General features: G+C 40.9%; 1 protein-coding gene across 5 annotated transcripts in view; it reads left to right on the forward strand.

The window, feature by feature from the left end:
* TOMM7 (translocase of outer mitochondrial membrane 7) overlaps positions 1-25,443 on the forward strand; it is a 36,006-nt gene extending 10,563 nt beyond the window's left edge. The window contains exons 2-5 of one of the 5 annotated variants that reach the window (XM_082398688.1): positions 9,441-9,568; positions 12,466-12,550; positions 21,454-21,502; positions 25,213-25,443. In XM_082398688.1, coding sequence (XP_082254814.1) covers positions 9,441-9,568; positions 12,466-12,550; positions 21,454-21,502; positions 25,213-25,228 — 278 coding nt within the window. In that variant the 3' untranslated portion in view covers positions 25,229-25,443. Of the gene's footprint in view, positions 1-9,440; positions 9,569-12,465; positions 12,551-16,554; positions 16,859-21,453; positions 21,503-23,107; positions 25,033-25,212 lie in introns of those variants that run through there. The other 4 variants (XM_082398686.1, XM_082398687.1, XM_082398684.1 and 1 more) reach the window with 4 other exon arrangements.
* Positions 25,444-26,195: the final 752 nt, after the last annotated feature.

Genomic DNA, 26,195 nt, shown 5'->3' on the forward strand with positions numbered 1-26,195 from the left:
GGGTTTGTCATATATGGCCTGTATTATGTTGAGGTAGGTTCCCTCTATGCCCACTTTCTGGAGAGTTTTTATCAGAAATGGGTGTTGAATTTTGTCAAAAGCTTTTTATGCATCTATTGAGATGATCATATGGTTTTTATTCTTCAATTTGTTAATATGGTGTATCACATTGATTGATTTGCGTGTATTGAAGAATCCTTGCATCCCTGGGATAAATCCCACTTGATCGTGGTGTATGATCCTTTTAGTGTGCTGTTGGATTCTGTTTGCTAGTATTTTGTTGAGGATTTTTGTATCCATAGTCATCAGTGATATTGGTCTGTAATTTTCTTTTTTTGTAGTGTCTTTGTCTGGTTTTGGTATCAGGGTGATGGTGGCCTCATAGAATGAGTCTGGGAGTGTTCCTTCCTCTGCAATTTTTGGAAGAGTTTGAGAAAGATAGGTGTTAGCTCTTCTCTAAATGTTTGATAGAATTCACCTGTGAAGCCATCTGGTCCTGGACTTTTGTTTGTTGGAAGATTTTTAATCACAGTTTCAATTTCATTACTTGTGATTGGTCTGTTCATATTTTCTGTTTCTTCCTGGTTCAGTCTTGGAAGGTTATACCTTTCTAAGAATTTGTCCATTTCTTCCAGGTTGTCCATTTTATTGGCATAAAGTTGCTTGTAGTAGTCTCTTAGGATGCTTTGTATTTCTGCGGTGTCTGTTGTAACTTCTCCTTTTTCATTTCTGATTTTATTGATTTGAGTCCTCTCCCTCTTTTTCTTGATGAGTCTGGCTAATGGCTTATCAATTTTGTTTATCTTCTCAAAGAACCAGCTTTTAGTTTTATTGATCTTTGCTATTGTTTTCTTTGTTTCTATTTCATTTATTTCTGCTCTGATCTTTATGATTTCTTTCCTTCTGCTAACTTTGGGTTTTGTTTGTTCTTCTTTCTCTAGTTTCTTTAGGTGTAAGGTTAGATTGTTTACTTGAGATTTTTCTTGTTTCTTTAGGTAGGCTTGTATAGCTATAAACTTCCCTCTTAGAACCGCTTTTGCTGCATCCCATAGGTTTTGGGTCGTCGTGTTTTCATTGTCATTTGTTTCTAGGTATTTTTTGATTTCCTCTTTGATTTCTTCGGTGATCTCTTGGTTATTTAGTAACGTATTGTTTAGCCTCCATGTGTTTGTGTTTTTTACGTTTTTTCCCCTGTAATTCATTTCTAATCTCATAGCGTTGTGGTCAGAAAAGATGCTTGATATGATTTCAATTTTCTTAAATTTACTGAGGCTTGATTTGTGACCCAAGATGTGATCTATCCTGGAGAATGTTCCGTGCGCACTTGAGAAGAACGTGTAATCTGCTGTTTTTGGATGGAATGTCCTATAAATATCAATTAAATCTATGTGGTCTATTGTGTCATTTAAAGCTTCTGTTTCCTTATTTATTTTCATTTTGGATGATCTGTCCATTGGTGTAAGTGAGGTGTTAAAGTCCCCCACTATTATTGTGTTACTGTCAATTTCCTCTTTTATAGCTGTTAGCAGTTGCCTTATGTATTGAGGTGCTCCTATGTTGGGTGCATATATAATTATAATTGTTATATCTTCTTCTTGGATTGATCCCTTGATCATTATGTAGTGTCTTTCCTTGTCTCTTGTAACATTCTTTATTTTAAAGTCTATTTTATGAGTATAGCTACTCCAGCTTTCTTTTGATTTCCATTTGCATGGAATATCTTTTTCCATCCCCTCACTTTCAGTCTGTATGTGTCCCTAGGTCTGAAGTGGGTGTCTTGTAGACAGCATATATATGGGTCTTGTTTTTGTATCCATTCAGCAAGCCTGTGTCTTTTGGCTGGAGCATTTAATCCATTCATGTTTAAGGTAATTATCGATATGTATGTTCCTATGACCATTTTCTTAATTGTTTTGGGTTTGTTTTTGTAGGTCCTTTTCTTCTCTTGTGTTTCCTACTTAGAGAATTTCCTTTAACATTTGTTGTAGAGCTGGTTTGGTGGTGCTGAATTCTCTTAGATTTTGCTTGTCTGTAAAGCTTTTGATTTCTCTGTCGAATCTGAATGAGATCCTTGCTGGGTAGAGTAATCTTGGTTGTAGGTCCTTCCCTTTCATCACTTTAAGTATATCATGCCACTCCCTTCTGGCTTGTAGAGTTTCTGCTGAGAAATCAGCTGTTAACCTTATGGGAGTTCCCTTGTATGTTATTTGTCATTTTTCCCTTGCTGCTTTCAGTAATTTTTCTTTGTCTTTAATTTTTGCCACTTTGATTACTATGTGTCTTGGCGTGCTTCTCCTTGGGTTTATCCTGTATGGGACTCTCTGCACTTCCTGGACTTGGGTGGCTATTTCCTTTCCCATGTTAGGAAAGTTTTCGACTACAATCTCTTCAAATATTTTCTCTGGTCCTTTCTCTCTCTCTTCTCCTTCTGGGACCCCTATAATGCGAATGTTGTTGCGTTCAATATTGTCCCAGAGGTCTCTTAGGCTGTCTTCATTTCTTTTCATTCTTTTTTCTTTAGTCTGTTCTGCAGCAGTGAGTTCCACCATTCTGTCTTCCAGGTCACTTATCTGTTCTTCTTCCTCAGTTATTCTACTATTGATTCCTTCTAGTGTAGTTTTCATTTCAGTTATTGTATTGGTCATCTCTGTTTGTTTGTTCTTTAATTCTTCTAGGTCTTTGTTAAACATTTCTTGCATCTTCTCAATCTTTGCCTCCATTCTTATTCCGAGGTCTTGGATCATCTTCACTATCATTATTCTGAATTCTTTTTCTGAAAGGTTGCCTATCTCCACTTCATTTAGTTGTTTTTCTGGGGTTTTTTCTTGTTCCTTCATCTGGTATATAGCCCTCTGCCATTTCATTTTGTCTATCTTTCTGTAAATGTGGTTTCTGTTCCACAGGCTGCAGGACTGTAGTTTTTCTTGCTTCTGCTGTCTGCCCTCTGGTGGTTGAGGCTATCTAAGAGGCTTGATGGGAGGCTCTGGAGGTGGGTAGAGCTGACTGTTGCTGTGGCGGTCAGAGCTCCGTAAAACTTTAATCCACTTGACTGTTGATGGGTGGGGCTGGGTTCCCTCCCTGTTGGTTATTTTGCCTGAGGCAACCCAACACTGGAGCCTACCCGGGCTGTTTGGTGGGGCTAATGGCAGACTCTGGGAGGGCTCACGCCAAGGAGTACTTCCCAGAACCTCCGCTGCCAGTGTCCTTGTCCCCACGGTGAAACAGAGCCAGCCCCCGCCTCTGCAGGAGACCCCCCAACACCAGCAGGTATGTCTGGTTCAGTCTCCCCCAGGGTCACTGCTCCTTCCCCTGGGTCCCGATGCACACACTATTTTGTGTGCGCCCTCCAAGAGTGGGGTCTCTGTTTCCCCTAGTCCTGTCGAAGTCCTGCAATCAATTCCCACTAGCCTTCAAAGTCTGATTCTGTATGAATTCCTCCTCCCGTTGCCAGACCCCCAGGTTGGGAAGCCTGACATGGGGCTCAGAACGTTCACTCCAGTGGGTGGACTTCTGTGGTATAAGTGTTCGCCAGTCTGTGAGTCACCCACCCAGCAGTTATAGGATTTGATTTTACTCTGATTGCGCCCCTCCTACCCTCTCACTGTGGCTTCTCCTCTGTCCTTGGACGTGGGGTATCCTCCTTGGTGAAGTCCAGTGTCTTCCTGTCGATGATTGTCCAGCAGCCAGTTGTGATTATGGTGCTCTCGCAAGAGGGAGTGAGAGCACGTCCTTCTACTGCGCCATCTTGGTTAATCCTCCATATATGTTCTTTTTCATAGTCTTTTCCATGATGATTTATCACAGGATATTGAATATAGTTCCCTGTGCTATACAGTAGGACCTTGTTGTTTATCCATCCTATATGTAATAGTTTGCATCTGCTAATTCAGTTGGGCATTTTATATGAGTCCTTCTCTCTCTGCCTTCTCTCCCTTGCAGATCTTACCTTTTCTTATGACTTCTATGCTGGCTAAGGCCAACGTCCCTGTCTGGGGTCTCTCCTTATCTCCAGAGCCAGCCTCTGACTCACCTGCTCTCTCCAGCACCTCACTTTTGTGCTTCTACAGTCTCCTTTCTTTTGACTTAATTCCACCTCATTTTTGAATTCACCCTGACTAAAGTTTCCATCCTGGTTTAAAAGGGTTGTTGAAAGAGAGAATCTGCCATGGGCACTGGGCCTCCCTGTCTGTTCTTTCTGAGTATGCCAAGAATGCAAGGCCCCGATGGCTCTTTGTCCAGGCCATTATTCAGGGTTATATGTGCAGCAAGCGACCTTCAGGGAAGAGGCAATGCCTCCTCCCAGACAAAGATTTGCTACTGCTCACTATAAAAACAGTGAATCCCTCCAGGTCAGTGTTCCTCTCCCATGGCAACCCTCTGCATGGGCAGGCATCCTGGATGGGTTCTTTGTGTCATCACTGTGGGATTTGGGGGACATGGGGAACCACTGCAAACCAACACAAAGCTCTGGCTACTTCTTTTGCCACATGTAATAAAATCCTCAATCTCTGACCAAGAGGCTCATGCCTTTTACCAGTGTCCATGAAAGAGTAACTTGCAAGCTTGGAAATGGGGTAAAACTTTAGACCCCGCACAGTTTTTAACAAGTGTTACCTCTAAGCCTCTAACTCCAACCTACCATTTGATGTCGCCAGGTAACCGGGTTTCTTCCTATGTCCTGAATGGTGCTGAGCACTCTTTTTTTCTATTATATCCTTTCCCACCCCCCAACTACCACCATTGTTGGCCTGCTTCAGTTCTCTTCTAGGGTTAAGCTGAGTATTCTCCAATTATTTCCTGTCCTGGCATCCTGCCCCTTAAACTCAGCTTTGAATATTCTCTAGGAAACCCAATGTGAACTGTGGCTCAGAGTTCATCTGATCTGTTTACTTGCTTGCCTGCATGTCCAGGCCCTGGTGTGGCTTAGTCTGCCTAACTGGACTCTTCCATGCTTGCCCAAGGGTCCCTAATGCCTTGACCTGGAACCAGCAGTCACGGCAAGTAGTCCTGCCTTTCAGTTGGCTAATAATAAGAGCTGACATTTATAGAGCACCTACTACGTACCACCTAAGACTCATCCAAGAGTTCGTAGCTAGTGAGAGCTGCAAAGCTAAGGTTTGCCCCTGTAGTCTGATTCCATGTGCTATAGTGCCTCCTGCTGGGAGGAACTTTCATTCATATGTCTTGCCCTCATTTCTAACTCTTGACCTATCTTTATTAGAAAGGAAACTATTTTGGGACTTCCCTGGTGGCACAGTGGCTAAGACTCCGTGTTCCCAATGCAGAGGCCCAGGGTTCAATCCCTGGTCAGGGAACTAGACCCCATGTGCATGTCACAACAAAGACCCCACATGCATGCTGCAACAAAGATCCTGTGTGCTGCAGCTAAGACCTGGCGCAGCAAAATAAAGAAAGAAAGGAAATTGTTTTAAAATGCTATTTGGTCAGTTACCTGAACAACTTGTCAACCTCCATAATCACTTTATGAAATCAATATTTTTAAATAGCAGTGTTTCTCAGGGAAGAATCTGACACTGAAATGAGAACTTAATTTATTAATAGGTCAATGAGGAAAGGTCTGCAAATCAAACCCATTATATCTTGGCTTTAATCCAGTTTTTGTATACTTTTATGAAATAATGGACAGTATGGTGTATATATGAAGTCCACTGGACTTGAATTTTAAGAGCCTGGATCTGTTAAGTCTTAACTAGATGGCCTTCACCTCTGGGGACCTCGGGTTTTCCATTTGTAGAATGAAAACCAGAAGATCTTCAGGTTTGTGTTCAGATATGATTCTGTGTCTAACAAAGCATGTTAACTCTCCCACAATAGCAGAGCCCTTGTTCCAGGACTGTTATATTCCTCTTTTCCCTCTTTCCTTCTTTTGTTTTTCCCTCCCTTCCCTTCCTTCCCCTTTCTTTTCTATTTGTGTTAATATCACCAAATACCATCACCCAAACTTGAAATCTCATAGCTGATTTGAATTGCCGCCTTTCCAGTCAATGTTTCATTCAATAGGCCATTCACATCCTTACTTTCATTTCCATTCCCAGTGCCATGTTCAATTTTATGTATTTATCACCTCATATTTCCACATCTACTTTTTCTGGTCTGTTTTCTCTTCTCTTCCAGCCTTTGTCCATCTTTAGACATATTTTGTATATAGCTGCAACCCAAGTGCTCATAAAATTTTGCTTTATCCTTGTATCAGTTAACAACTCTTTAATCCTGTTGCTACACGGTCTATGTAATCTGTGTTTTTTTCTTTTTTTAAAATTATTTATTTATTTATTTTTGGCTGTGTTGGGTCTTTGTTTCTTTGCAAGGGCTTTCTCTAGTTGTGGCAAGCGGGGGCCACTCTTCATTGCGATGCGCGGGCCTCTCACTATCGCGGCCTCTCTTGTTGCGGAGCACAGGCTCCAGACGCGCAAGCTCAGTAATTGTGGCTCACGGGCGTAGTTGCTCCGCGGCATGTGGGATCTTCCCAGACCAGGGCTCGAACCCGTGTCCCCTGCATTGGCAGGCGGATTCTCAACCACTGCGCCACCAGGGAGGTCCTGTAATCTGTGTTTTAAAAGGCTGCACACCTGTGTATGGCAGCACTGACAATGATTCTTCTGCTGCTGAACATTGAGGTTGCTTCCAAGTCTCAAATCATGCTGCAATGAGTATTTTGGTGAGCTATTTTCTAGTTAAATTCTTTAGTTGCAAGAGACCAATTCAAGTTATCGTCAGCCATTTTTTTTTTTTTTTTTCCCCTTGGCCGCACTGCACGGTGTGTCTTGTGGGATTCCCCGACCAGGGATTGAACCCGGGCCCTCGGTAGTGAAAGCACGGAATCTTAACCACTGGACTGCCAGGGAATTCCCTATCATCAGTCAATTGACGGACTTTTGATGATGATAGAGGGAGTGTCACAGAGAGGGAGGAAAGGCGAGGGGCCCAGGGAAAGGAATGGACTCTGTAGCCAGGTGGGCCTCTTCTGGGTGCTTCCCTCTGGGTGGGCTTCATTTTTCTCCCATTGCCTAGCTTTTTCTGTTACTCAGGCCCCATGGTGGGAGAAGATGGGTCCCTTCGCTCTTTCAACATTATATCTCTATCTTACAAGAGTCTGTTTTTGACTGAAGTGGAATCTCTTTATCCCAATTCCAAATTCTGGGAGAAAGACTCCGACTGGCTCTTTTTGTCTTGGGAATCTATGCTTTGTCCAATCAGCTGGGCCAGTGGTGGGTCAGACTGAATAGAGCTGCTGGCTGCTGGGGACCCATCCCTATAGGTGAGGAGTGCAGCTAGGATGATCGTAGTGAGCTGATACCTCCCTTAAAGCATCCATCCTTTCCTTAGGGTAAATTCTGAGAAGTAGAACTCCTGGATCCCAGGGCATGACCATTTACCTGATTAGTATCATCAGTTCAGGCCCAGTGAACAGCAGGCCATGAAAATTTAAATAAGCTGGTGTTGCCACTGGGATAATAGGCACCCACTTTGAGCAGGCTGTATGCAGCAAGCAACTCTGCACAAGGAGCCACACATTTCCTTAGAAAAAAGGCATTGAATCTTTTCCAGTTCTGCACCATAGAATACTGAGGAGAAAATGTTTACCTTGAAAAATTTAAACATAGGTGTTGGCTACATTGTCTAGTTCTTGGAGAAATTCAACTTGAAGTTCCCTTTCAGGGAAAACAAGAAACAAAAATAAAACCTGCACTCTGCTTTCCAGCCCAGGTGAACTAGCGTGGGTGTGTCTTTTTGTGCCATTCTGATTGGTGGAAGCCAATACTTTGAATATCGCCCTTGAGTGAAACCCCTTTAGAATGTCTGGGTGTTAACTAAAATTGCTTCTTGATTCCAACAGGATGATTTACCTGCAAAATGTACTAATACCAAGGAGTCAACCTGTTAGATGGGTTATTAAACTGTGCATTGAAGTGAGGCAGAATGGCTATTAAATGCAAATGTTTTATTTATCATTATTATGGTGTGGCACCCCTTCTGACAGTCATTAGTGACTGGATTAGAAAACAGAAGTGCTCAGAAAATAATTTTATTTTAAATCAAAAATAATATGGGGTAAGATGCAGCTTTCTTTGGCACTCAAAGGGAGACTAAATCTGCCATGAGATAACTCCTATTTCTTTTTTTTTTATTGAAGTATAGTTGATTTACAATGTGTGTTAATTTCTGCTCTATAGCAAAGTGATTCCATTTTACATATATGCATTCTTTTTTATATTCTTTTCTTTTGTCTTTTTAAAAAATTAATCTATTTTTTACTGAAGTATAGTTGATTTAAAATGTGTTAGTTTCAGGTGTACAGTAAAGGGATTCAGCTTTATATATATATTATGTATTATATATATAATATATGTATATGTGTGTGTATATATATATATATATTTATTTATTTATTTATTCTTTTTCAGATTCTTTTCCCATATAGGTTATTACAAAATACTGAGTATAATTCTCTGTGCTATACATTGTTGTTTATCCATTCTATACATAATAGTTTGCATCTGCTAACCCCAAACTCCCACTCCATCCCTTCCCCACCCCCCTTCCCCTTGACAACCACAAATCTGTTCTTTATGTCTGTGGAGATAACTCCTATTTCTGATTGTAGGTAGAGGATTCTGATATAGGTGATAGTCATACTTGCCAAACTTTTATTTTTATAGTGGATTCAACTTAAGTAAGTCATGTTCCATCTATCATCTTGTCTAACCCTCAAGATAATTGAAAGGTAACCAAGGTAGGTAATCCCAATGTTGCAGATGAGAGAGCCAAAACAGGAGGGTTAAGTGACCTACTGCAAGTCAAACATTAGTGAGAAGACTAGGATGAGAACTGGGAGCTCCTGATTTCCCAGCCCCTGATTTCCCACTACAGTCTTTATTGTGGTTACATAGTTTGGTACCTAGCCCACTCTTAACCATCGAGTCAAAGTCTGAGTACACACGGTTGGACACTGTTATTAATTTTCAGGAATTTAAAGGAAATCTGAGATACTTGGCTCCATAGGGGACAAGTTAAATATTTTATTCATGAAAAGTATGACTATGCATCTATAAAAAGGGAAGCTTTTATGTACTGATCTGAAATAATTGCTAAGGAATATTCTTAATACTTTTCATTTTGACATATTTTAAGACTTCCAAGAAGTTCCAAAAATTGTACAGAGAGTTCCTGTGGGTCAGGAACTCTCTCTTCACCCAGCTTCCCCCAGTGATAAGATATACATAACCATAATCCATTGTTAAAACCACGAAGTTGAGATTGGACCATTAATTTAAGTAAGGACTTTATTTGGGTTTCTAAGAAATATTTTAAAATAAAGAAAGAAGGTGAGATAGTGTATATTATGCATCCTATTTGTATATTTTTAAAGGGGTGAGGAGGATGTGTGAGTTTGTGTTTATTTGTTTCCATATACCTAGAATATCTCTGGAAGGATGTATATGAAACTAGAGACAATGGGTTGCCTCCAAGGAGAAGATCTGAGCAGCAAAGTGTAAAAGAAATAGAATTATGCTCTTTTGTACCAATCCATCTATTTTTTAAAAAGGTAATGAGAAATCTTTTTATGTATTCATATAAAATAATCTTTAAATTACATTTTTAAGGTAAGTAAATCTGACTGTATTCCATTTGCAAAACATATGCATAGATATCTTTGGAAGAATATATAGGAAATCGGTAACATTGATTTGCTTCCAGGGATAAAAATGGGCAGCAGGGGACAGAAGCAGAGGGAGACCTTTCACTGAGTACCTTTTGTACCTTTTAAATTTACACGATGTGAATTTATTTCCTTTTCAACAAAATTAAGAAAACTGAAAAAATTAAACCCTAAAAATAAATTGCTTTTACCCTGTAATTTTTTTTTTTCCTCTAAAATATTCAGTAGCTTTCTAGCTACTCTCTGGCTAAAATCCAAATTTCTTAACATGACATTTAGGTTCTTTTTATAACTTGGTCTCATTATTTCCTGCCTGGAGCTTCTGTTCCACCTAAATCGTTTTACTCTCTTTCCTAATCCTGCACCTTCTGGCATTTCTTTATTCTTGTCTCCCTCTTCCTCAACCATCAGAAACTAGCTCAGGCTCAGTTCTGTGACGTTCCCCCTGAACAATCCAGCCCTCTGTGACTTGGCTCTCATCCAGATTTCTGTAACAGTATACTGTCTGCCCTACACATTTGGCTCTTACCCCATACTCTCTTGTCTTTCAAGGGTATGTGTGCTCTGTCCCCAAATAAGATTCCCAAATCCTTGTGGGCAGGAGCTGAGAAGCACAGTTTTCTGAAACTCCCTTTTCCTGGCAGAACCCTACACTTGGTAGATGTCCCAGTGATGCTTTTTGGCTAATCTCTTCTCTGCAGAAATTGTATTCCATGCATATGCTCGCTTGATATGCTTAAGAATCCCAAGCTGTATCATGGCAGTAAGAAATTATCTATCCACCCAAAACACCCTAGCAGAAAAAAAAAGAGGACAAAGTAAGAGTTAAAAACTCAAGAAAGCACATGGTGTTTGAATATTGATATATTTTTAATATACCATTTCTGGAAAACCAGATGCATGCTAAATTTTTTTCCTCTTTTTCATTTTGGTGCATATATTTGGCTGCATTTTGGAAAATAGGCCCTGTTTTCCTGGTAACCATGGTGAATTAAGTAGTTTTTCTGATATATTATCAACTAGTTCTTGCAGTTCTTGTTTTGGGGAAATGGCAGTGTTGGATTCAAAGGTTGACACGTCTGCTCTCAGATCCACGTGACTTCTATCTCTGTGTTCTTTTCTTTGTAGCAATGGATATATGTTAGGCTCCCTCCATGGCGCAGCATTGTATTCAGATTTAATGGACACAGAGTATAAACTCTATTCCTTGAGGAGCTGACACTCTGTCGCAGGTTGTGTTAGTCTGTCCCTTGCGCACTCTGTAGCTCTGTATGTAGTAGGTGCAGCCAGTTCCTGGAAGGCTGTTGATAGGTAGCCTTAGCGCTAGAGAAAAAACTTCTGGAAAAGGTTGATCTTTGAAACAGAAACCAGTAAGAATGAAGACGCAAACAACAAACAATAATAGAAATAGCTTACCTTTGCCAGGGTCTTTTAGTTAGGCCCCATATTTCAAGCATATTATCTCTTCATCTTTACAGTAACTGATTGAGGTGGATATTATTGTTATCTTCTTTTGCAGATGAGAAAAGAGACTCAGAGAGGTTAAATAACTTGACCATGATCACACAGCTAAGTGACAGAGCCAGGATTCAAATGCAGAGCTTCTGCCCCTGGGTCCCTGTGTTTAATCTTGATGTGATGTTATTGTTTTTCCAAAGATTAGTCACATGGACAAGTAACTTATTGATATACTTGTCTTACTCTCTCTTAACTAGATCACAGAGTCTCTAAGTGGAAGACTGTACCTCATTTTCTTATGGGTCTCCACACGTAATTATCCATAGCACAAGGAGCTGCACATTGTCAGTACTCAGTACTCCAGAATGAGTGAATGCATAAAAACAATTATGGCTTATAAATGTTGTGTTAATAAGACCATGATGTTCAGATTCAAAATTCAACAAACCAACTACACACCAAGCAGTGTGAGGGGTGCAAAGAGCATGAAGTTTTGGAGGACCGGAGATGATGTCCATGAAGGGCCTGGCACAGGGAGGTGCCCGATACATGGTACTTCTATTAATATATTAACATGATCTGATTTAATTTTCCTTACACACAACCCTCTTAGGTGGTGTATGAGTCTGCTCAGACTGCCATAGCACAACACCACAGACTGGGTGGCTTAAACAACCGAAGCTTGTTTTCTCACACTTCTAGAGGCTCAAAGTCCTAGATCAAGGTGCTCTCTTCTCACTGTGTCCTCACATGGCCTTTCCTCTGTGTGCACGAGGACAGAGAGCTCTAGTGTCTCTTTCTTTTCTTATAAGAACAGGCCCTATCAGATTAGGGTCCACTCTTAAGATTTCATTTGATCTTAATTACCTCCTTAAAGGCCCTTTCTCCAAATCCCTCCACAGGGGGTTGAGGCTTCAACATATGAATTGGGGGGAGGGGGACAGAATTCAGTCCATAACAAGTAGTTATCCCCTTTCCATTTTACAGATGTGGAAATAGACATTTAAAAGGAGTGGTTCCTGTTTTTCTGTGAAGCCTGGCTGTGCTGTCAGAAATGTCCACCACCCATATTTCTGTAGGTTTCTTTCCTCTTAGCAACTTAAAGGGTTCAACCATCTAACCCTCTCTAGGGGTATATTTTTCCTAAGAAAATACAGAGTTAGTATTATCTTTTCTCTGGATGTTGCTGGTGAAATCCTGACAGTTGATTTTTTTCCCTGAGTTTCTCACCTTCATGCCTTCACCTCTCTTCTGTTATTTTATAATTAGCTGAGACCATGGGGGTTATAATGTAATTGATTAGTTCACTTTCTTCTACGTTACAGAACAGGAACCATGGCATAGCCAGGCTTACCAACTTTGGAATAAAGCTGGGGAATGGAAGGTTGTTCAGCCTACAGCAAACTCCAGGTGGGACTATCTTATTGCGCTATCACCAGAAAGCACGTGGGACTTCCCTGGTGGTCCAGTGGTTAGGACTTCTCGCTTCCACTGCAGAGGGCATGGGTTTGATCCCTGGTCGGGGAACTAAGATCCCATAAGCCCCACGGCAAGGCCAAAAAACAAACAAAACAAAACAAAAAACCCCAGAAAGCATGTTATTCTTTATCTGAGGGCTTTAATATCATTATAACTCAATATTCTCTACCTCACGGTTTCTGCCTACTTGTGCCTTCTGCCGCTTCATGTCTTCTATTCTCTCAGTCTTACCAGCTTTGGTCAAATTGTTATTTCTATCTTGAGTTCAAATCTCATTTAGGGAGAGTCAGGTTGGTTCAGCCAGTCAGCATCCCTTTGGGTCACTGGCCAGCATTTGGTCTAGTCGTATGTGTTGCTTCAGTACAATGGAAAGAATTCTTTTATCTATCACAGCATGAGGAAAATATTTTTTGAGAATATACAATTTCTTTTCTTCTGGTCCTGTGTTTACTTCTCTTCTATAATGCAGTCTAGTGTCATGGTTAACATTCAAGTTCTGGAGTAAGAGTGTCTGGGTTTAGACACTACTTCCACCACTTACCAGCTCTATGAACTTGGGCAAATTTACTTCAGTTCCCTGTGCCTCAGTTTCCTCAAAATGAGATTGTTAATACAGTCCCCATCTCACAGAGTTGAGAGGATTCAACGAGTTAAGGCATGTAAGCAAGCACAGTGCATGCATATAGTAAGCACCCAGTAAGTATTAGTTATTTCTAATTGGTTGTCTGTGTGTAGTTGCCCACTAGGAAGGAGAATGTCAGTTCTTTTGCCAAGAATATCTCTAATCATAAATATACAAAGCATTTTAGATACCTGTTCTGTGGCTGATTAAGTAGCATAATTAACCAAGGCTGTTAGTTCCTGATGACATTCATTCAACAATTCCACAAGTGTTACGTATACAGTAGTGGAGGATATGAGATTTGTGCCTGTAGTCTACTTGGGGAAATGGTCATGTTAATAAATAATGATAAATCAACTTGAGAGTCAGGGCACCACAGAGGAAGTGTTCAGCTTGCCCTGGACAGGTTGGGGAGATTACATCCTGGAGTAGATATTTGAATGGACCTTCAAAAAGAAAGGGGTGTGGGAAGGCATTTCTGGCAGAGGTAAGAGAAGAGATGAGAGAAAATCTGGTGACTTCAAGGACCATGTAGGTTGTGCAATATATCTTTATCTTTAATCTTTTATCCTAAAGGCAATAGGGAGTCCTTAGAGAGTTTTATTTTGTTTTAAAATCTACCTTTTTTTAAAAAATAAAAGTAATATGAAAAAGAATCAACATATTACAGAGATACATGGAAAGTGAAGATTTCCAATAATTTCCTCCCTTATCCCCTGAGATAATTACTACTACAAAGAGTTTGAAGTATATTTCTCTACATTTCTTTCTAGGCACAAAATAACAAATATATGGTAATTATTATTATTATTTTTTTAAACTTTTGGGTTTATTTATTTATTTATTTATTTATGGCTGTGTTGGGTCTTCGTTTCTGTGCGAGGGCTTTCTCTAGTTGTGGCAAGCGGGGGCCACTCTTCATCGCGGTGCGCGGGCCTCTCATTATCGCGGCGTCTCTTGTTGCGGAGCACAGGCTCCAGACGCGCAGGCTCAGTAGTTGTGGCTCACGGGCCTAGTTGCTCCGCGGCATGTGGGATCTTCCCAGACCAGGGCTCGAACCCGTGTCCCCTGCATTGGCAGGCAGATTCTCAACCACTGCACCACCAGGGAAGCCCTATATGGTAATTATTATTATAATAGGAGAAGACTCTCTTGCGTGTGCATTTGATATATTTAAAAATAGGGACTTCCCTGGTGGTCCAGTGGTTAAGACTTCACCTTCCAATGCAGGGGGTGCGGTTTGATCCCTGGTCCGGGAGCTAAGATCCCACATGACTTGGGGCCAAAAAACCAAAACATAAAACAGAAGCAATATTGTAACAAATTCAATAAAGACTTTACACATCAAAAAAAATCTTAAAAAAAAAAAATTTAGTAGTGAAGTTTTGTAGCACTTCCAGCCATTATAAGGTTGCCCGAATCCCCAACCCTATGTGTAGGAATCACTGTGAAGGTGAATCTATATAATTTAGACTTTGCGGAGACAGAGGAGTGAGACTACTAACTTAGTTGCACAAGTTCAAAACTGGGCAGTCATCTTTGACCACCTTTTTCAAATTTGTCCTCCACATTCATTTGGCCAACAAGTCCTGTTGATTTAACCTCCTTAATGATTCAAATTTATTTCCTCTTTTCCAATTTGACTACCATTGGCTTGTTCAAAAGTTCCTTGACACCTCCAGGCATTGTAAGGTGTCCTCCATTTGCCTTCCCATTGTATTTTTTTTTTTAAATTAATTAATTAATTAATTTATTTTTGGCTGTGTTGGGTGTTCGTTTCTGTGCGAGGGCTTTCTCCAGTTGCGGCAAGCGGGGGCCACTCTTCATCGCGGTGCGCGGGCCTCTCACTGTCACGGCTTCTCCCGTTGCGGGGCACAGGCTCCAGACGCGCAGGCTCAGTAGTTGTGGCGCACGGGCTTAGTCGCTCCGCGGCATGTGGGATCTTCCCAGACCAGGGCTCGAACCCGCGTCCCCTGCATTGGCAGGCAGATTCTCAACCACTGTGCCACCAGGGAAGCCCCCTTCCCATTGTATTTTGTGTATAACTTAATCGTGGGACTTAGCACAGTCACAATATATTGGAATCATTTGTTTATGCACGTCTTTTCCACCCAAACATGAAATTCTTAAAGGTAGTGCCTTAAAAAAAAAATCTTGTATCTCTAATGCCTAGCATGTAGCTCCATGAATGTTAGATAAAGGCAAATAAACTTGGCATTGTTCAGCTCCACTGACAGAAATGCATCCTTATTATGTATCAGGCATTTGGATAAAAAGTTGAGAGTTTCCTTATCTGTAAAATGAGGCCTATAATATATATAGTTTACTCCTTACAAGAATTAGTAAAATAAGCTTTAATGCAATGCAAGCTTAAATTCTTTTAAAGATTAAAACTAACTTTTGTACTGAAACACTTAACACAGGCAAAGTAGACTAGTTGTTATTATCATGATGATGAGCTAAGCACAGAAAGCTAGGGGAAATTTTTATGTGCCATTGGGCACCTTAAGAATTTAAAAGACGGAGCACTTCTGGTTTGGAATTACCCGATTTAGACAAATTTTTGCTCAAATAAACTTAAAAAAAAAGAATTTAAAAGAAAATATGATGTATCTTGAGGGTGAGCCAGGAAAGGCATCAAGGTCAAAGCCTTAGAAATCTCTTACAGCCTTAGAAATCAAGAAGTCCTCAACCTGGGGTCAAAACCAGCAGCAGTAGGTCCAGCAGGAGTAAGCCTTTACATCGCCTCACTGATTCTATTGTGCAGCCAGGGGTGAGAACCACTGCAATTCTAAACCAACGAGGGCAAGATGGGTGTTGATTGCAATGAGATTCGCCAACTTCTCTGAAAAAGTCCAGATTTTCATGGGAACTTTCCCAAACTTTAAAATGTTGGCGAGTAATTTAAAATGTAACAAAAAATAAATAAAACAACCAAACACCCTGCGAGTCAAAGAAAACATGGATAGGGGCTCTGTTGGGTGTGAGTTTGTAATCTTCCTTGCAGTTCAACCTTCAGCTTGAAGAAGCAAACTGATACAGAGATAAGTTAAATAACTTGGCCAAGATTAAACGGCAAGTCAGAATAACTGAGTTGGGACTAAAACCCGGTCCTTTTGAATTTAGTTAATGTTCCTTCTATGTTAGGTAAAGAACACTTGGAGATACACTTTAGAAAATGGGTAAGGCTGTGGGCAGAGAGAGGGCGTTCCGGGCAGAAGGAATCCCAAGACCAGTGCCCCCAGGCATCCCGCAATCAGCGAAACTGGGCGATTCCTAAATAGACGAAAGCGAACTTCGGCCTTTGAACGAAGAGACTCAACCACGCATGCGCCTTCCACAGGCGGGGCCGCGGAGAGGCAGGTGGAAGGGTGACGAATTACGACCTCCGCTGGCGACGCTCACGTCTCCTGCCGTAAAGGCTGTGTCTCTGGCGCGTGCGCGTCTCCTTCCTTTTTCGGATTTCCGACGCGGTTGCTGCAGTTGCCTGAAGTGTGTTGCCCGGGCTGTCGCCATGGTGAAGCTGAGCAAAGAAGCCAAGCAGAGGCTGCAGCAGCTTTTCAAGGGAGGCCAGTTTGCCATCCGTTGGGGCTTTATTCCTCTCGTGATATACCTGGGTCAGTAGGAGAAGAACCTGGGAGGAGTCGGGAGGGAACGGGGTGCGGAGGCTGAGACTCCATTTTTGGTCTGGGGCGGGAGAGAGAAACGCGACCACGCCGCGCATGTCCTTTGAGGCTGTCCGGTCGAGTGGGGTCGGTCTCAGCTGAGTTCGAGTTCTTGTTCTGCCCTTTACTTTTTTTTTTTTCGGGGGGGCGGTCTCTAAGAAGTCACGTAATGCCTCCCGTCCTGTTTTTATATCTGTAAACTAGAGGTGACCTACTTTTCTGAGAGAGTTAGGACGACCTGACGTATGTGAAAACAACTAATTCACTCTTTGGCACTAGGTAGGTTTTCAGGGCGTTTATCCTCACCTTTCTAGGTGGGCCTAAGTGGAAAGAAGCCGGTGAACCTCGTGGGTATGCCATTGCTTTGAGGCATGATTGAGACAGTAGTTGTTGGTTGCCTCTGCGTTCTCACCGGGAGTAACGGGTTTACTGGTGAGGAAACCGAGGCATAGAAAAGTTCTGTTCCTTGCTGAAGGCCACACAGCTGTCACGTGGGGGAGTTATGAACTCAAGCATTGGGGCATCAAGGCCCATACTCTTCACCACTGTGCTGTAGTGCAAAGATTTGTAAGTGCTCAGGCAAATATTTTCACCTAGGGCTGCACATTGGGACTTTATCCTGTTTCTAGCCTTGGATAGTTTTTAAATTTTAATCTGCCGTATTCAGGCAGTATTTTGGAGAGGAAAGAGTCTCAGCTCTGTCAGTTTGACATTTTCTAAAACTCAGGTTCATATTTCAGAATCCTATGATTTTAACTATGTGCTGCTGCTTGTTTTTTTGCCTTTTTAAATTTTTTGGTGTAAGATAAAGTACCTTCACTCAGTCTTGACAGAGTGTTTGACTGTGCTGGACATTCTCTAGGTAGCTTTGGCTCCCATTTCCCCATGAGTTGCAAGCCAACTGATAACTTGGAAATACTTCAGTATGCAGGACTTAAACAGATATTTTTCCGCCCTTATTTTTAAAATATTTTTTTCTAATATTCTCCAATTGGAGAATTTTAATAAATCTTTTTAAAAAAAGATTTATTATTTATTTATTTTATTAATTTTATTTATTTTTGGCTGCGTTGGGTCTTAGTTGCGGCATGCGGGATCTTTTGTTGCGGTGCGCGGGCTTCTCTCTAGTTGTGGCGTACAGGTTTTCTCTTCTCTAGTTGTGGTGCGCAGGCTCCCAGGGCACATGGGCTGTGTAGTTGTGGCACGTGGGTTCCAGAGCGTGTGGGCTCTGTAGTTTGAGGCCAGCGAGCTCAGTAGTTGTGGCACGCGGGCTTAGTTGCCCTGCGGCATGTGGGATCTTAGTTCCCTGACCAGGAATTGAACCCGCGTCACCTGCATTGTAGGGTGGATTCTTTAACAGCGGACTGCCGGGGGAGTCCCTCCTCCCTGATTTTGAACGCATTTTTTTTTTTTAATTAATTAATTAATTAATTAATTTTTGGCTGTGTTGGGTCTTCGATTCTGTGTGAGGGCTTTATCTAGTTGCAGCAAGCGGGGGCCACTCTTCTTCGCGGTGCGCGGGCCTCTCACTATCGTGGCCTCTCTCTCTTGTTGCGGAGCACAGGCTGCAGACGCGCAGGCTCAGTAATTGTGGCTCACGGGCCTAGTTGCTCCGTGGCATGTGGGATCTTCCCAGACCAGGGCTCGAACCCGTGTCCCCTGCATCAGCAGGCAGATTCTCAACCACTGCGCCACCAGGGAAGCCCTTTGAACGTATTTTTAAAAGAAGCATTACTTTGCCAGATATTAGTGACTTTGTATAGGTATCAAAGGTTAGGGCAAGTAATTGGGACACCCTGCCCTTACAGGCTGTTATTCCCCTCTTTCTTCCAGACTCATCCTCACCTCAGCTTTCACTTAATGGTAGAACGGCCCAGTTTGGCTAGTCAAACACTGGGAGGAACTCTCCTTTTAGCTAAGGAAGGTATGGGGGCTTTGATTCTTCCCCGTCTTTGTACCATCTGCTTTTTCCATTGTTGTGTATATCGGGTTCTGTTTTAGTCTGCTCTTGCTTTCTTTGTCCCTGTGGTTTCTTTGCTGCTCTGTAAGTCTTCGTGTACCTCTCCCTCCTCCCCTTTTTGAAATTCTTTTTCTACTGCCAGAAAGCTGTAGCTGGTTGTTATAATCTGTGTGTCAGGGGTTTTGGTCGGAAGAGTAGATAATGCTTTCCTTTTCCACCTCATTTTCTTTTTTGTGCACACCGGCTATATTCTCTTTACTAGCACTACCATTATGGTGATTTTTGGTACCCTAGTGTCCAACTCAGGTGGAGATTGATGTTAAGGCTATCTTTTTGGTGCTTCTTCCTTGTTAATCATTGTCTTTTTCCTTATACTGTATCTAAGCTTAATTTCATGTCTAACCTAGTTGCCATGCTTCTCCACCTTAGCTCTCACTAAAAGCCGCAACTGCAGATTGAATTTCTTGTGTAATTTAGGTTCAAACATACCTTTTAGGGCTTCAGGGAGTATAGTGGGAATATAGTGCTATAAAATCGGACAGATAGTGTCATGATGATAAAGAATGTGTTTGGGGCTTCCCTGGTGGCGCAGTGGTTGAGAATCTGCCTGCTAATGCAGGGGACACGGGTTCGAGCCCTGGTCTGGGAAGATCCCACATGCCACGGAGCAGCTGGGCCCGTGAGCCACAACTACTGAGCCTGCGCGTCTGGAGCCTGTGCCCCGCAACGGGAGGGGCCGCGATAGTGAAAGGCCCGCGCACCGCGATGAAGAGTGGCCCCCGCTTGCCGCAAATAGAGAAAGCCCTCGCACGAACCGAAGACCCAACACAGCCAAAAATAAATAATAAATAAATAAATAAAGTAGCTATAAAATTAAAAAAAAAAAAAAAAAGGAATGTGTTTGGACAGTTACAACAAAAGGATTTTAATGAGTTACCTGTTGGAAGACAATTCTCCATAGTATCTTGAATTTCTACAAATCTGGTGAGCAGAGGCGGTGACCACCCTTTGTTCCATATTTTTAAGGATGTTTGTAGGGTGAACAGCTTTGGGAAATAGTTCCAGGGCAAAGGGGAGACATGCTCACTGCCCATTATGAAAGATTCTGGTTACCCAATCTCAGGGTTCATCTCCTAAATGGTAATACTCTGACTATAGCTGTTGCTGGGAGTAATAAACTGTCCTTGTTTCTTTTCTCTTCTTTTTTTCTTAATAACTAAACTTTCTCCCTTAACATTTTTTTTTTTTAAATTTTATTTATTTACTTACTTTTGGCTGTGTTGAGTCTTTGTTGCTGCGTGCGGGCTTTCTCTAGTTGCGGCACGCGGGGGCTACTCTTTGTTGCGGTGCGCGGGCTTCTCATTGTGGTGGCTTCTCTTGTTGCGGAGCACGGGCTCTAGGCACGCGGGCTTCAGTAGTTGTGGCACGCGGGCTTCAGTAGTTGTGGCACGCGGGCTTAGTTGCTCCGCCGCATGTGGAATCTTCCCGGACCAGGGATCGAAACCGTGTCCCCTGCATTGGCAGGCAGATCCTTAACCATTGCGCCACCAGGGAAATACTGTCCTTGTTTTTGACTTGGAATCTTGTATCTTCTACCAGCATCTGTGAAACTGGCGGGCCAGTTTGTTGTCTTGAAAATGGGGTAAAATTTCATACTCCACAGTTCTTGATGCCAAGTCTAATTTTAATCAGTTATTTCAGCAAATTAGTATATATGTTGTCTAGTTAATTGATAGATTTTAAAACGTAAAAGTTTTATTTAATCATATTTGTAATGAGTGTTGATTTAATTAAAAATAACTTGAAATTTTTTTCCTTCTTTCTATCACCAATCTTTGGCTGCTTTATAAAAAGAGTGGTTCATAGGGGATAAAATAAGATATCTTCAATTGTTTCTTTAAAAAAGTTTAGTTTAAAAAAAAATCTCTGCTCTTTTTAGTTCATCCAGTATGATTTGGTTGTTGTGATATCTTTTTTGTGCGTAATGACTAATAATGAAAGAGTGTGTGCTAAGGGCTGCTGTGCTAATTGTGTGTAATATAGGAATAAGGTAGTTTGTCTTCCCTACTGATTAGTTCTGCACATAATCACATACTCTAGTGAAGGTTCAAGACTCTTCTGTTGTGCAGGTAAATCTAGGTAATTCTGGTAGATCTGGATATTATTCTAGCTACCCTAGATTTATTTAGACTTTCTTTTATTTGTTTATTTATTTATGGCTGTGTTGGGTCTTTGTTTCTGTGCGAGGGCTTTCTCTAGTTGCGGCAAGTGGGGTCCACTCTTCATCGCTGTGCGCGGGCCTCTCACTATCGCGGCCTCTCTTGTTGTGGAGCACAGGCTCCAGACGCGCAGGCTCAGTAATTGTGGCTCACGGGCCCAGTTGCTCCGCGGCATGTGGGATCCTCCCAGACCAGGGCTCGAACCCGTGTCCCCTGCATTGGCAGGCAGACTCCCAACCACCGTGCCACCAGGGAAGCCCCCCTAGATTGATTTAAAAAGAAAAAGTCTTGATTGTAAATTTTTTGTCTGCTAGGGTTTTAATTAGTTTTTATTCTCTTTCTGTTTCTTCCCTCCCCATCTCCCTCAGGATTTAAGAGGGGTGCAGATCCTGGAATGCCTGAACCAACTGTTTTGAGGTACCGTTCTTACAAATAAGCATTGCAAGGCAAACATTCATACATTAGTACTAAGTCATGGCAAGCAAAAGAGAAATAGTGGTACGTATTGTAACGGAGCTTTATCAGTCAAGTGTAGTTTTGGGCTGTTGGAAAACTGCAGCAGTTTGCAGACCAGTCTAACTTACGTTATCAGATAACTACTTTCTCTCCCCTTCCTAATTTTTATTGGGTTGGCCAAAAAGTTCATTTGGGTAAGAATGGATAAAGAATGGATAAAGCCAGACGAACTTTTTGGCCAGCCCAGTATATACTGCGTTGGCGTTATAACCATAATGAAGCATATTTTAAAAGGAAAAGAACTAACTTATCCTACCACTTTAAAAGCTGAACTGTTTTTAATACCTGTATTCCTGTCTTATCCTTATTCAGATAAATACGGCCTTTTATGTCATTCTAACAAGAGTACAGAGAATTTTGTTTTTTTTCACCCAATGTTAGAGTTGATAACGCATATATTTTCTAGTTGTTGATCACTTAGGTTGTTCAGTTTTTTAATATTTCAGATAACAATATAACGAACATTTTTATGTGCATAGGTTTTGATTTATTTCCTTGTCAAAGTGTATGAACATTTGTGACTCTGAAAATGCATTGTCAAATTCCTTTCTCTGAAACAACCTTGCAGTTGTTGGATAAGCACTTGTGAAAACTTCCACACACACAACGCACACAGATACACAGAGTATATATATTCATATACTCAGACGTGTGTGTGTATGTATATATGTGTAAAAGCCGTATGTAGGCGTGTGTGTGTGTATATGTGTATGTGTGAAGGCAGAATCTGGAACAGGCGGGATTGCTCTGTAGAAAGGACTGGCACTGTGATGACTAGGACCCCTGCACAGGTGCCGTGGGATTTCAGCTTTACCCTCTGTCTTAAGGTATTTCTTGATTGTCCTAACAGACTTTTCACTGGCTGTTCTAGGTCTTCAGCTTCTTCAGACTTCTAATCTAAGCCACTCTTTTCTAGAATGAGCAGAAATAATAATAGTCATGTTACTAACAGTCATTTACAGTGTGTCAGCCACTGTTTTAAGTGCTTTATGTACAGTATCTCTAATTGTCACTTCAGTCCTTCAGAGCTGATCACACAGTTGGTAGGTGGTAGAGTATGTCTGTCTCCAAGGCTTACGCACTTTCCACTGGGTCATGTGGCCTCCCTAGGTAATATGACCTGTTACTTAGCACAGTGCCATCTGATATGAATTTCCTCCATCTTCTCTGACTTGCCAGTCTCTCCTTTCTCAAAGCAAGGGTTTTTCCTTCTTAAGGGTTATTGCCATATGTGCCCTCTTTGTGTCCATTTGTGCTGTTACTCTCTTTTCCCTGATAAAATTCTTCAGTAAATGTTCTTCACTCACTGCTTCCTTTCTTCACTTTTCTCTTTCTTTAACCTTTTATGGTACAGCTTCTTAAAACTGCTTTCAAAGGTCCCCACCAAGCTCCTTTCTTTTAGCCTTTACTCTTTGAACTATCAGTTTTCTTTTTTGTGAAATGGGATTTTAGGTAATGTATCTGCTACTGAGTAGCCGATTGACCTCAGACCAGTTATTTCCTTAGGGAAACAGTACCTTAGGGAACATTGTCAGAGATGGGACTACCTGGGCAAGCTGTATGAACATTTTCCAAGCCCTGAAAGTTACCATCAAATACTTCTTCCCAAGAGGCCATTAACCTTTCTAAGATAAGTTTTCTCTTTTATAAGTTGGGCATACGATCTACTTTGTAAGATCGCGATGAGGATTGAATAAGAATATTGTGTGTAAACTATGACAGTGCTTGACAAGTAATGTTTGAGCAGTAAACTATTAATAATAATTTTTAATCTTTCCTATGTCATCTCATTTACCTCACTTCTTTCTCCTGTGAGAACTGTGCTCTAGCTACATGACACTGCATGCTAATCCCAGAATAAACTGTATTTTTTCGTGACTTTGTATGCTTATTCTCCCTCAGCCTGGAATGCTTCTTCCTTTCAGTTTTCACTTGTCTAGAAAAGCCCAATCTCAAATGTCACCTCTTCCCTAAATCTTTTCCCCCTTCTCCTAACTGAAATTGCTCCATTTTTTGTGTTCCTGTAGTATTCTTTTGTGTCTGTCATTCTTTGCTTTGTATTATGCTTGTTGCTTATTTGCATTCTATGTTGTCCTGCAAGTACCTAAAGTAGCTGCCAACTACTTTGGCAACACTTTTTAAATGTTGAATTAACTTAATTAAATGGACAGGAACTGATACAGCATTTCCTCCGGTACAGTTTTTAGACTAGACCTGCATCCTGAGAAATAGTGTTTTTTGAGCCCCAGGTGATCCAGGATCCAGAGGTGGTGCTAGATGTACCCTTTTGTTGTACTGGCTTCAGTTATCCCACCAAGAGTTGACCCTTCAAAGTTGCAGACTGGATGAAGCAGCCACCCCCCTGCTTTTTATTTCTTCACCTTATTGTCATCTCAGTGCTCCTGTCATTTCTGGTGCTGATGATCATTCTTTTCTGTCATTAGGGACATTGTCTGATTTCTTTCCAGGGATATTTGTGATTTAGGAAGGAACTGAGCAGTGCTGATAAGAGTTATCCTGTTACAGAATTTCATATACTGTGCTGCTTGCACTGGGGAGACTTGACTAAGAGGTCTTCCTGGGTTACCTGGTCTGTACCCTGAAAGGAATAGACTTATATCTGCTAGGCTTTTCAGTAATATAAATGTTTTATTAATATAAAACCTATTTAGCAATATAAAGTTTATTGTTTATATATAAATTTATTTATATAATACTTATGGAGATAATGTGGTTCATGATTTATGGTCTGTTTCCCTTGTTAAGTTGTTAGATTCCTTGGGATTAGGTCCCCATTTGTCTTAGTGTCCTCCTCTTTTACTCAGGATGGTGCATTATACGTGGTTGGTTGATATGAATGCCTTATTTAAAATGCAGAATTTAGTGAATAAGGGGCAATATCTTAGTAAAACATTATTTAGGCAAAATATATGAATACTAAGTAACTGAGAGAATGATTGTTCCCATTATCTTTATAAAGCCAAGGAAAATTTTCTTTTCTCTTTATCTTAGATGCTCATTACCAGTGAGGAAGAGACTTCCATAAATGAATAATTTGTTTTCATATCTTAACTGTATGCAAAAATACTTGGGGTTTAATGTGAGATTTTAATACACTTTTGAAAATTGGGAATAGATGCATGTTGGTTTGTTTTATATGCAGAGGGAAAATAATTTCTAAAAATTAACAGAATGCTCAGATTGTCATTTTGTAATGCAATTTTATTTAAGTTGACATACTACTAGAAACTACATTTTTAATCAACAGGACTTAGAAGTGAAACACCTCTTGTCTCTTTCCTGGATCTAATAATGATACAACTTTATTTTCTGGGTTCATCAATCCTTCATATCAATATTTTGATTGACCTCAATTTATGTTTTCCTTTTTGTTTATAATAGGTAACTACAATAAAAAGTAGTAAAACTATATTTCTTTAAATAGGTCTCTATGTTTTTTTTTGCTCAATGAGATTGATCCTTCTGCTAACTGAATTTGATAGATGAGTAAACACAAACATAAATGTATACAATCTTCTAATTCTTAAGCTATGTTTAAGAAGTTTTTACTTTGGGGTTTAATTTATTTTTCCTCTTCACAAACATTTTAGCTTACTTTGGGGATAAAGGACTATTTGGTCATCTGGTTTTGGAAGCAATCAATGCAGAGGAACAACATGGAAGGTGTGCGCTGTGGCTGGGATAAGAGATGGGACATCGATCAGACGTTCACCAGTTGGATGGCACAGGGCTCTTACTTCTCAGATGCGTCTGTGGCAGAGTGGAACCTCTACTGACTTATTTATGATAGACTGTATTAAAATAAATGTTTTTTAACAATGTTATGTCTTGAGTCCTTCTTGAATTGAACATGATAGGACTGTTAGGTAAAAGTTTAGCCTTTTGGTACTTTTTCAAAACAGGGAATCTATGTATGTGCCTAGATGCTACTTTAAAAAAATAAGAAAATTTCCAGGTTAATTCCTGTCCATTCACTTAACAAATGGATTCCAGTTTCCCTTTGCGGTGAATTAATAACTCCTTCTGAGATGTTCTGAAGTAGTAAAAGTAGAGACAGCTCTCTGTGACAAACTGAGTCCTTACTTCCTGTACTGCATTGGAGTAACATTCTGATTAAAAGAAATAGGGTTCTTTGGCTGTGTTGGTAGGGAATGGGAATGGCATTGGCGAGTTGTGTGTCTGATTTGTGAGTTAAACGTGAGTCTAAGATTTCCCTCAGTACTGTTAGGAAGCTAGAGGTGGCTGGGCAAGAGCCCATAGTGAGCTACACAGAATAGTAATACTTCCTATTTTTTGATAGAAGAAAAGGCATTTAATGGAACTAGTTTTCAGTTCTGCATCCTGGTTTCCTGGGACCTTTATCTGTATTTGAAGCCCCCTTCCCTTTTTAAACTTAGCTTTTTTTGTAATTCTAACAAAATAGATCTATTTACTTAGTTTGGGGAATTGTAATTAATTATAGGAAAGTAGGCCTGAAACAAGATATGACACGGTTTGGGAGGTGCCCATTGGATTGAATGTTTCTAACATCCAGTGTTAGAGAATGATCATGAATGTAATCTCCGGTAACTGG

This window comes from Balaenoptera borealis (genome assembly GCF_965194805.1).
Source record: "Balaenoptera borealis genome assembly, chromosome: 7".
NCBI classification, from domain to species: Eukaryota; Metazoa; Chordata; class Mammalia; order Artiodactyla; family Balaenopteridae; genus Balaenoptera; species Balaenoptera borealis.